This window comes from Canis lupus, chromosome 17, assembly GCF_048164855.1.
Source record: "Canis lupus baileyi chromosome 17, mCanLup2.hap1, whole genome shotgun sequence".
Classification (NCBI taxonomy): Eukaryota; Metazoa; Chordata; class Mammalia; order Carnivora; family Canidae; genus Canis; species Canis lupus.
In genome coordinates this window covers 31,961,411-31,973,864 of record NC_132854.1, presented here as the reverse complement: position 1 = coordinate 31,973,864, position 12,454 = coordinate 31,961,411, and the positions used below count along the sequence as shown (strand labels likewise).

General features: G+C 37.5%; 1 protein-coding gene across 32 annotated transcripts in view; it reads left to right on the top strand.

Moving 5' to 3' along the window:
- LMO7 (LIM domain 7) overlaps positions 1–12,454 on the top strand; it is a 197,460-nt gene that overhangs the window by 61,516 nt on the left and 123,490 nt on the right. For all 32 annotated transcript variants that reach the window (XM_072782765.1, XM_072782754.1, XM_072782760.1 and 29 more), the window contains exon 3: positions 7,430–7,500. In XM_072782765.1, coding sequence (XP_072638866.1) covers positions 7,430–7,500 — 71 coding nt within the window. The remainder of the gene's footprint in view (positions 1–7,429; positions 7,501–12,454) is intronic.

Genomic DNA, 12,454 nt, shown 5'->3' with positions numbered 1-12,454 from the left:
ACACTGAGAGATAGAGAGAGAGGCAGAGACACAGGCAGAGGGAGAAGCAGGCTCCAAGCAGGGAGCCCGACATGGGGACATGGACTTGATCCCGGGTCTCCAGGATCATGCCCTGGGCTGAAGGCGGCGCTAAACCGCTGAGCCACCTGGGCTGCCCAGGGTTAGGCTTTTAAAGAGGAATTTCCAAGAATTACTTCATCTTACTTTTTATATTCCTAATGCTAATAAGCACCATGTCAGACAAGTGCAGAGCGATTGTCATTACGTGGAATACCTGAGTACTTTCTTAGTATCTGAGTTAAAATTAAGAACGATAATTTAAATGGGAAGTTAAATTCCAACATATTGTTTAGTCTGGAAAAAATTTCAGGTAGCAAATCCATAGTGGTAACAAGCTCTTAACTTTGAACATTTCGTCCAAGAATGTTCCCTTTTGAAAAAGTATTATCACTAGAGTGATATGCTTCCATGGACTCTTGTGATCGCTTTAAAAATGGAATTTGGCATCCGGGGCAGGCAACTGTGAGCTGTGAGAAAGTGAAGGAGGAGCAGAGGCAGAGGGAGAGAGAAAATCCCAAGCAGGCTCCACACCCAGCATGGTGATATGGGTCTGATAAGGGTCTCCATCCCAGGACCCTGAGATTATGACCTGAGCTGAAATCAAGAGTAGAATGCTTAACTGACTGACCCACCCAGGTGCCCCCAAAATGAATTTTTTTTTCCAAAATGAATTTTAATGGAATAAGGGAGAGATAGATGTTTTTAATTCTTTGACAGCCTTAGAGATTGACTAAAAAGCATGGCAGATGGGGCCTGGGGCTTCAGTTATGGTAACAATGCCCTATGTGGACCCTCTTAATCAAAGGTGAACACTCAGTCATATCCTGGAATGGAAAATTTAAGGTAGAGCCATCTTTTGTGAATTGTTTCGTGATGTGGGTCCTGTGTTCCACAGTGACTTCTGGTGGTAAATGTTCCTTGGGTATTTGTTTTGTTGGTTGAACTTTCAACTATCAACTTAGGTTGAAATGATGGTCACAATGATGATATGAATGTATCTTAAACATGATCTAGTAGTTGACCAGTTAGAATGTAACTTAATTTGGAATTAGTTGTGGGTTCAGTTGAAGCTCATAGCCTAGGTCTTTTGCAAACTAGCCTAGTTTTTTTTGCAAACTAGCCTAGTTTTTTTCCCCTCTCTTAAAACAAGTTCAAATGGACAGTGTGTTTTTATACTGTGATTCACACAAAAATATGATCGAGAGTGCTTTTTGGATTCTGAACATCTTTTACATGGCTGCTTAAAAGGAATCGAAAAATTTAAACAAGATGAGTGTCTGCTGACTTGCATTAGTGGATGTTTTGCTGATAACCAGTCTGGTATGAAGTGGTCTTTGAGAAGTTCCCAGAATGTTTGGGATTTAAGTCATGTGGATTATGCGGTCAGAATTGGAATGGAGAGATGCAGTGTTAGAGAAACGTGTTGCTTATATTGGTGGTAAATTTCATCCAGCCAGAGGATTAAAATAAAACCATAAACAAAAGTAGAGGGTATGTAGGTAGCTCCCATTTGTTTATTAAATTAATATATTTCAAAAATATTAATATATTTCATAGGAAAAGAAATGGCTTTTTTGAAATTTCCAAACTTGCACTTACTGTCTGTGATAACTGATAGATATTTTCTTCCACAAAATATGCCTTTTAAAAACTTCCTATCATGGGTTTCTCTGGAGATTGCAGCTGGTAAGACAGGTTTGGCAGCAATGTTTATGCAGAGTATGCTTTTGGCCTGCTGCTCCACCCTTAATGTACGTAGAGTAATTAACTCCACTGGAAGCTTCTCACCCAAGAGCCTCACTTTTGGTCCTGCTGCTGCTTAGCTTCTTTCCTGTAGAATGGCCAGTCAACACACAGGACACGTGACTGGAAAAAGCACTAGTCTTGACTCTAGTATGTATTTTTGCTTGTTTTTTTTTTTTTTTTTTTTAGAGGAATCAAACATTTTTACATATCACTTGTATACTGTGAAGTACATAGGGCAAATATTTGTTTTTTGTTTTTGTTTTAATTAGGGGACTGAGCAGTGGATTGTCAAAAGTGTGTTGAGTAAGATTGGTCCAGGATTAAACCTCAGATCTTTTTTGTCTGATATACCTCTCAGGTTAGTTCAGGGAATAGTTCTATTCAACTGCATTAGGGAAATATGGAAAGCGGAAAACACCAAGTTTTTGTAGAAGGCAAGGTGTGGCTGTTTGACTACACAGTGATTATGACTCTTGTTTGTGTTGAGTTCTGATAACTTAAGAGAGAAACACATAGTCTTTATGTATTTAGTTACTATGAATCACAGCCTCGTTACGTAAAATGTATCACACCTCAAATAACTTGCTAATGAGTAAGGTCAGAATTATTGAACGCAATAGTAATTGTTAGATTAGAACTCCTAGATAGTTTGTTCTTTCAAAATTCTGGAATTTCTTTCAGCACACTGAATTCTTCTTAAAATAAGGATGGGTTTAAATTTTAAAGTTATTATTTTTTAACAAACTGCCTTCACTCTATTTTGAGTTCCTTTACAGATCTCTGTAATTTTTATACGTTCCAGGATAGAGAAAGTAGTCTGGTAGATGTTTATAATGTAGTAAATCAGTTTTTTCCTTTAATTAAAGGATATTATGTCTGGCGAAACAGATTTTTGTTTGATAAGATGAAACTCTGTATCTTCATTCTACAGATGGATAGAAACAGTTAATTTTTCTAGCTAACATTTGTTAGTGCTCCTCCTGAGTCAATCAAGTGTTGAGCGCCTCATCTACTTCATTTCACTTAATTCTCAGTAACCCTATGAAGTAGGTACTTTGTATCTCCAATGCACAGTTGAGAACAATAAGGAATTAAGTTGGCTTGTCTGGAGTTAGATGTAGGAAATAGGAGGGCAGGGAGACCAGGGGCTCTGGAGCTTGACCTGGCCCCACCTGGCAGTGGTAGATGCCCTATTGTAGTTTCTTAATGAATGTGGTAGTCTAGCCCGAAAATTCCTGCTATAAATTTGTGCTTTCTTGGGGTATCTGGGTGGGTAAGTCAGTTGAGTGTCCAACTCTTTGTTTCATTTCAGGTCATGATATCAGGGTGGTGAGATTCAGTCCCACTTAGGTTCCCTGCTCAGTGTGAAGTCTGCTTGAGATTCCCTCCCTCTCCTCTACCCCTTCCCCTCACTTGCTCTCCCTCCATAAAATATTTAGAAATACATAAATTTATGCTTTTTTTAAAAATTTAAAACTCTAGGAAAACCTTTTTAATTTCTTTGGATGGGTCTTAGATGAGTTTATATTTACATGGATATATAATTTGCTAATTAAAAATTTTTAAGTAATCAGACATTTTGAATACTGAGGTTGACGTAGCTAGCATATACAATATGAACATTTCGTACATGAAAATGTCCAGGGAGACCCTTAAACCACGTAAAGATAATTTTTCATTTTATTACTGGTAGAGTGTCATGTTTGCTCTTTCTTTCTCTGCCTCTCACACATGTAATCATTATGTGTTAAAATCCAGTTTTCTTTTATCCAGGAACATTGTAAAAAAAAAGTTATTGGAACATTTTTAAGTTACCAAATTATCTTTTGTACCAGAAACAGTGGAGGATTATTTAAGAAGATATATTGCATGGTCTAATACACTAATTTAGATGGAAAAAAAATCTATATACAGATTGAAGACAATTTTTAAAAAACTTTCTGAGCCTTAATTTTCTTAGTGAAAGGGGAAAATTAAGGATTATTGAATTTAAGGATTATGTAGATTTCATAGATAATGAGAAAAATTGCGTAGCATAAAAATTTCCTTTATCCTTTAAATGTGGAATCGCTTCTCGGCCTTTTGGCTAAGATCAAGTGTATCCTTTAAATGTGGGAGATACAGGAAATTAACTCAAATCTGATGGTTTCTGACCTTTTTGAAGTTTTTAAAATACTAATTAATTTGTATATCTATTGCACAAGAAGCACCTGTGGTTGTTACTGAATGTAAATAAGCAAAAATTTGTTTAAATAAGGTACAATTCTACCACTTAGAAATAATTACTGTTAATGTATTCTATATTTATTCATATAACACCTATAGAGTTATAGTAATTGGTATACTTCATGTATTCCATAAATTACTTTATAATGAATATATTAAGTATTCTTTTTTTTAAAAGATTTTATTTATTTATTTGAGAGAGAGCAAGAGAGCATAAGCAGAGGGGAGCAGCAGAGGGAGAGGGAGAAGCAGGCTCCCTGCTGAGTGGGGGGGCCCAATGCGGTCCTCCATCCTAGGACCCTGAGATCATGACCTGAGCCAAAGGCAGAGGCTTAACCAGCTGAACCACCCAGGTGCCCCTACATTAAGTATTCTTTACAAGTAATCTACTTTCATGACATGAGTTTAAATTTCATATAGTTTTCTGTTTTATGGTTATATCATAATTTAACCAATTTCTTATTGGGCATTCGGTATGCTTATAATTGTTGCTATTACACCTAATGCTGTGAAACAATTCTTGCGTCATGTCTTTGTGTTCTTGTCATGTTGTCGTAGTATACATTCCTGGATCTGCACTTGGTGTGCTTTAGAGTATGCAAATTTAAGACTTCAAATATATGTCACAAATTACATTCTAGAAAGGTGGTATAATTTTATAATACCTTCAGTAATGTACAGGGTATGATAGATTCCTATGTCCTTAAAATATGGACCATTATTTAACTAAATCTTTGTTTAGCTTTTATATTCTGTCTTCTTTATAAATACAGTATAAGTGGAATCTGGTTTTATATATATGTATACATATATATGTATGTATTATAAACGAAAGTGTATAATTTACACACATAGGAGTACATTAGTATATTGACATATGGATGGGGGTGGTCTGAAATCCATGAACTTTGATTGCCTTTCTATAGTCTTTTTTTTTTTTTTTTTTTTTGGAAATAAACCATTCTGGATACTTGGGTGGTTTTCTGAATATCTCTGTATTTCATTATTTCTACTTAATATTCTTACTGTAACTTGGCTCTATATGGTGCAGAGGTGTTCCTTGGAGAGTTAATTATCAGAGTGTGTTGTCAGAGTGCTAACTTGAAAGTTGGTGCTTATGATTAGGTTAAACTCTATGATTGTTAGCTACTCTCAGGTATTTGATTGCATGCAAGCTAATTAGGTGATATTTTCCTTGTTTCAGATGAGTATATGGGTTCAGAGAGGTTATTCAACTTGCTTCAGATCACACAGTTCTTAGGTAATGAAAGTGGGGTGTGAATATACTTTTGTCTGACATGAGCCCTTTCTCTTTCCATTTTGCCATTTGCTGCCCTGCCCTCTTGACTGGCCCCATCCAGGGCTGTAGATTGTCACTCCTCACTGCTATCCATGTGTCTATAGGTACAATTCTTCTTTCTTCTAACTCACTGCTTCTAATCTAAGTTAATTTAGGAAGTTAATCACCAGATTGTGTCAGTGGTGAATAATTAAGTATTGGTGGCTCTGAGGGGCTGTCCTATGACCAGAAAGAATGGACTTTGACTTCGGTTTTGGATTTTCCTGGGACATTTTCATGCCTTTTTTGACTTTGGGTAGGAGTTCCCAGATAGATATTATTATGTTTTCACTAGTTGGGGGTCAGTGTTCATCTTTTTTTTTTTTTTAACATTTATTTTTTTTTTTTAGAGAGAAATCTAAAAAACTGTAAGTGGGGGTGGGTGGGCAGAGGAGAGAGAGAGAGAGTCCTCAGGTGGACTCCCCGCTTAGCACAGAGCAGGACATGGGGCTCGATTCCAGGACTCTGAGATCATACCCTGAACTGAAATCAAGCTGGATGCTTTACTGACTGAGCCACCCAGGTGCCCCTCAATGCTCATCTTGAGTTTATTTTGGATCTATTTGGGGGAAAATTCAAGAGAATTTGTGCTGCACAGGTTACTTGGGATAATCCATGAACCACTCAAGATTTTCCCCAAAGAAATGTACCATTCTGGATATGTTTTATTGCATTTTTAAATTATCTTTTACTTATGTGGCTATGAGGTCCCTGAGGGAAGAGCTTCTTGCATTTTTTTTTCTTTAGATCTCCACCCACTATCTAGGTAAGTGCCTGTAACAGAGACACTCAGTGAATGTTTAATTCATGAGGCATTATAGCCTTTCCGTAGATTAATGCTGTGTGCAGGAAAGGATCTTCTACTTCTTCTTGTGTTTGAGTGTGTTACCTCCTGGCCCAGGATCCTGCCCATATTTATAGAACCAGCTTATTAGAAACTAACTTCTGTTCTAAACATAACTGCTGTTCTGTCAATTAACAATTTGCTATAGTGATGTTGGGCATCATGGAAAAGTTGTGGAAGGCATACAGGAATTCTAGGTGGGCTGAAAACCTAGCAGTGGTGAGTGAGGACTGCAGGAGCCTGGCAGCTCACTTAGGGTTTAAGATCAGGGGCTTCCCAAATCAGATTTCCTACATGGTATTTCTTCCCTGAGTGGCAGGTGGAGCAAGGACTCCTCCTCACAGGTGGTGGATATGTCTCTAGGGCTGCTGGGATCACTGCTCAGTGCACTCTGCCCACACCCTTAGCTGTGGACCCAGTTTCAGGAGCTGTTCTTAGAAAGCTTTTTCCTACAGTGGCCTCCATATTCTCTGCTTCTCTGTCTTAAGGTCCCCTTTCTTCCCAGCTACTCTACTCTTGAGAGACAGGATCTGTAGACATTTTTCCAGTAGTTTTGCTAAGGAACATTGGTTGTGGTTAACTGTAGGTGGCCTTTATATGTTATAGCCTTAAGTGGGGGAGTTGTCTGTTTAAAGTCTGTGCATCTTCCATGCTTGTCTTTTGTCTCTCTGTTTCAGGATTTAATAGCATTCTCTATAGGATGTTTCAGTAAATGTAGCTCATTACACATATCAGGGCCAGATCATGAATCCATTTAAGGAGAGTCATGCCTTCTGCAATTTAGCATTGTCACGAAACTTGAGGAATTGAAGGATGGGATTGAAATTAATGATGTGCATAAATAGTTGATATTTCAAGTTTATATCTTAATCTCTTTTTATTTACTCTTGGTAGGCTAGATTGCCCATAGGATTTTTATAGAAAAGATGTTGGAAATGTAGCTTCTAACTACTGTTGATTACCCATAAAATTGTCCCACTACAGAAAACTCTCATTGTGTTTTTTTTTCTGTTTACATTTGTTCATACTAAAATGGTTAATCTCTCTCTTTATAATATAGAACCATGTGTAATTTCCTATATGGAATGACTTTCGATGACATACGTATATCTTTCAAGGATAACATTAGATGCACATTAATTAATCTCATGCTACATTTGACTTGTGTAGTAACTCTGATTAAGAGAAAACTAATGCCCAAATCTGTTTTTCAGGCAGTAACAGAGAAGAATTTTGAAACAAAGGATTTTCGAGCTTCTCTAGAGAATGGTGTTCTGTTGTGTGAGTAAGTATTTAAAGCAGTTAAAAAATAATTCAAAAGCAAAGATGTGTACGTGTGTTGTTAGTTGTCATCACTCCCTCCCCATGGCCACCATAGTCACAGATCTGTTTTCTTGGTAACAAGTGAGATTTGATCTCTGCAAATTGACACCCCTACAGTACCAGACAGTAGGAAGGAGTTATCAGTCTCTGCATCTAAAGATAGCATTGGTGAAATATATATTATTTTAAATTAATAAACAAGAAAGGTTCTGTTATTGCTTGATGGGCCAGTAGGGGTGGGTGGTTCAGGAGGAAGCCGTATTACATTGTACCAGCTCTCACTCTGAATATTTTAACATATGGAATTGCCTGGTTTAAAAGTTAATAGAAGACTTTTTTCCTCTTCAGTTAATAGTGATGCTTGTAGAACAAGTTTATGAAGTAGCAAATTTTTCTTTTAAGCTTTAAGTGGAGTCATTACATCTCCACAGTCAATTTGAGTCATGGACCATTCATTCAATTAATATATTATTAAAAATCAATATCCCAGGTTTTGGTTATCATAAGTAAACTAGGCTGGTGGCATGATTGATGGTATGAAGCCTACATCATGTGTCTAGCCCCACTGTTTTGTCCCCCACTGGGTGCATAGTGAAGTTAACCAGGTATGTGACCTTTGGAGGTGAGGGGGAGGCAGGCCCATGGGATGTAAAGATGAAGTCCTGGGTAAGGGTGCAGGTTGCAGAAGTGAGCAAATAAGTTATAAGAATGTCCTTGAGTATGCACCCACATTTTTGAAAGGGCTTAAGTACTGCAATCTAGACACTTATCACATAGGTATTTATGGAATCTGTCCACAAGTAAGCATTGGAAGTTAAATGTACTTGTATTTAGATGATTTTGATTATCCTTTTAAAGGAAGGTGGTTTGCGGCAAAGATTGGGAGCCAGAGGGCTTAGGTTTGATTCCTTGCCCCATTACTTTTGGACATTTGAGAAACTGACTTAGTGACTGAGCCTTATTTTCTTACCTGTAAAATGGAGATCAGCATATCTGATCTGCCCAACAGGGTTGCAGAATTTCATAATACATACATTAGGGTTTTTATAAACTATCTTTGTATAAGTTGTTGCTAGGAAGATGGCCATGTAGATAACAACCTCTATCTCACTAGCTCTATTGGTAGATGTTCAAGCTTTTTTGTCTCAGAGCAATGTTATTAATTGAGCCATATGAAGTTATTGATATCCAACCCTCTGTAACCTACAGAAATATCAATTGCATATGGTTCTACTTAATACATAGCAGAGCTGATATATGAAGAAGGGCCACAAGTAAAGTTTAAGGAGTGTTTCTTGTCCTCTTCTGATGTCACATTTAGAAGTGCCATTACCAAATATGCTTAAACTAATTCTAGTAGAACACATGGTCAGTCTAATTGGTTAATGTTAGGAAATTATATTAATTTGAAAACTATAGAATTTAAGTGTGTTCTAATGCATTCAGAAGATGGAGGGGGGAATGATGATTAGAAAGATGCATGTGATTTGAGAACTACCTTAGCTATGAGTATGGACTGTTTAGAAGTTTGCAGCAAGTTAACTTTTTTTATTGCAAGCTCCACAAGTCAGGATAAGTGTTGGGTATGAAGTGTGCATATGAAGCACTGAGTTGTTTGTGGACATGTGAGAGTATATAACCCACATAGGTGATGTTTTCAAAGAAATCACTTTGTGGCTATATACTGCCAGTGATAAACTATTTAAATCATTTTTAGGGATCTCTTTTTTGGGGCATTACCTCTATAACAAGATCATTAAACATATTTGTGTGACACTTAGGTTTCTTTTTATTTAAAATGCAATTTATGCAACAGCCTGGTGTCTCAATGATTTGAGGTGATTTGTAAAAGCCATACCCAACCTGAGAAGATATTCAGAGTTGATGAAAAACTGTTTGGACCACAAGCAGTACTGTTAGATTAAACACATAAGTTCTACCTTCAGAGCAAACATTGGATGCATGTTTAAAGATACTGTGGTTTTAAAAAAATGACTTTAATTCACAGCTTCCAAAAACTCATTCTTAGATTGTTTCCTAGCTGGAATAATACCATTTAGGGATTTTGTGCATTACTAGATTTTTTTTTTTTTTATGATAGTCACACACACACACACACACACACACACACACACAGAGAGAGAGAGAGAGAGAGAGAGAGAGAGAGAGGGGCAGAGACACAGGCAGAGAGAGAAGCAGGCTCCATGCACCGGGAGCCCGATGTGGGATTTGATCCCAGGTCTCCAGGATCGCGCCCTGGGCCAAAGGCAGGCGCTAAACCGCTGCGCCACCCAGAGATCCCTGTGCATTACTAGATTAAGTCTAATCAGTATGTCCGGAACCCAGTATTCTTTAAATTCATGTTTTCCTAAAGTAGCATAAGTAAATATTAAGCTATGGTAATTGGCAGTTGTTTTTACTGAGAGACATCAAAACCCTGCATATTTGTATTAAAAAAACCCTGTCTCTTAATTGTAAATCACACTGTTTACGGCCACTGGTTAATGAAGCATATTAATCTCAAAGGTGCAATGTTGGGGGAAAAAGCCTATAGATAACTCTATTCTGTATACATCTGTAGCTGAAGAAAGCCTAGCTGGTTAGTCTATAAAATGATTAAGCAGGCATCACTGTTTGATCATCTCCACCTGAGCTATAATGCCTACCAAGAAAGCAAAATCTGTCGTTAAGAGTCTGGTATTAAAAGTCCTGACTCTTAAATTAATGATAAATATAGTAAGCCATCTGTCTTTGAAAATATTTTACCCCTGAGAGATCTCAAGTTTTAGCTGAAATATGATTAGGATATTTTAAAACTCTGAATTCATTTTCTTACAGGAAAAGACTGACTTCTGCTTGGTTCACTGCCAGGAAAATGGATTCTTGTGAAATACGGGGTCTGCTTGTTGCTTCTTAAACATCTCTAGGCATCCTAGTTCATTACTATGATTAAAGAGTTTTCTGATTATTTTATCTAATTTCAGCAGTCTTTTTATCCGTTAGTCATAGTTTATCCTTTTTGAGCTGGCATTCTGAAATAGTGAAGTCAAGAGTTAGAGGAAGTGAGCTTATTATAGCTTCCACCCAACTGGCAGTGTTCTGACATTTCAGATAGTCTAAATTGGGTATAAACTCTGCACTGGGGTTTTAGACCAGATATATACCTGCATAATGAGATAATGTTGCCTTTTATTCTGATTGACTATTGAACTTAGTATCTTCTGTTAATCATTTTAGTATCATTTAGTTTGATTGTGAGATCTAATTGAGTTGAGTGGTAAAGAATACTCTGCTGGTTAAAGTCTGTTACAGTAATTCTTTTACTGTATAACTTAGACCTGTAATCTCTCTTGTCTTTACTAAACAGTGAGATGGGCACAAAATCTAATTTGGGATTTTTTCAAATTAGTAAAAGGATTGACAAGAGTTTGTAAGGTGACTTCAGCTCGGTTTTTTTGTTTTGTTTTTTTTTTTTTAAAGATATTTATTTATTTATTCATGAGACACACACACACACACACACACACACCCACGGGGGTAGAGAGGGAGGCAGAGACACAGGCAGAGGGAGAAGCAGGCTCCACGCAGAGAGCCCGATGTGGGACACAATCCCAGGTCTCCAGGATCAGGCCCCAGGCTGAAGGCGGCCCTAAACCACTGAGCCACCTGGGCTGCCCCAGCTCCTTGTTAATTATTGATAGTATTCATTAATCAGTCCTCTGTTGGCAGTGTTTATTAGTGTTCATAAGGACCTCTATATTTTTAAAAATATGAGATTTGCCACTACGTAAATATCCTCAACCTTTCTCACTCTGTGGTTTTAGGAGAATCACTTCTCTTCTCTAGACATATTTGGTTGAGGCATATCTAGCTAGTGATAGGAGTTAGTAATTTCACAGTTACTCATTTTATGATTGCGATCTTGGAAATACGAAAACAAAACATTCTTTATTCACCTTGTGAAGTAAGAAGATATACTTGAAGATAATTTTATTGGGTGTGTCTCTGGTTAGTCACTCTATACTTCCCATCCCTGGAATATTGCCAGTCTGCTCTATCCCAGGTCAACCAGCCATGCCTCAGAAGTTTACAAGTGAGCCATGTCTCAGAGGTTTAGGTCTTTTTGAACTTGGCACAAATTATTAAGAAAACTCTTCTCACACTGTTACCGGGCTTTCTTTTCTATGGTTTACAGCTTGGAAAGAGTGAATCAGGATATTCACCTATTTGATTTGAGAAATTCTGTTTTTATTTATATATGCCACGGGACCACTACACTATCTACATATAACATTTTGTTAAAGATGTGTTCAATACAAGGAGAAAAATTATTTTGAAAAAGATTCCTGTTAATTTTCTATGGGATACTTGAGTGATTGTTTTAAGATATAGGACAAAGAACTTTGTCACTTCTCATTCATGCAAGAGGGGTCTGTCTTTTGTTAGAAATGGAGACTTTCATGCATCGAATGGCAGTGATACCATGTGAAGCCCAGAGAAACTTCTTTAATGAAGCCTTTTTTCTTAGAGTTACTTCTGGTTTAGAATTTCCTGAGGAGGATAGTTGTTTTTCTACATCTCTCTAGCATGCCAACACTATTCATTGATTCCCAACCATATTATAGCCATTTGCAATATAAGTAATAAAAATGATTTTTCTGGGCTCCCTGGGTGGCTCACTCAGTTGAGTGTCCGACTACTGGTTTTGGCTCAGGTCATGATCTCAGGGTCATGAGTTAGAGCTCTGCAACAGGCTCTACGCTCAGCAGAGTCTACCTGGGATTCTTTCCCTTCTCCCCGCTACCCCCGGTACGCCCCCCGCCCCCACCTTGTAGGCAAGTGTTGTGCACATGTGTGGTCTCTTTCTCTCTCCCCTCCCCCCTTCCCTCCCTCTTTCAAGTAAATAAGTAAATAAA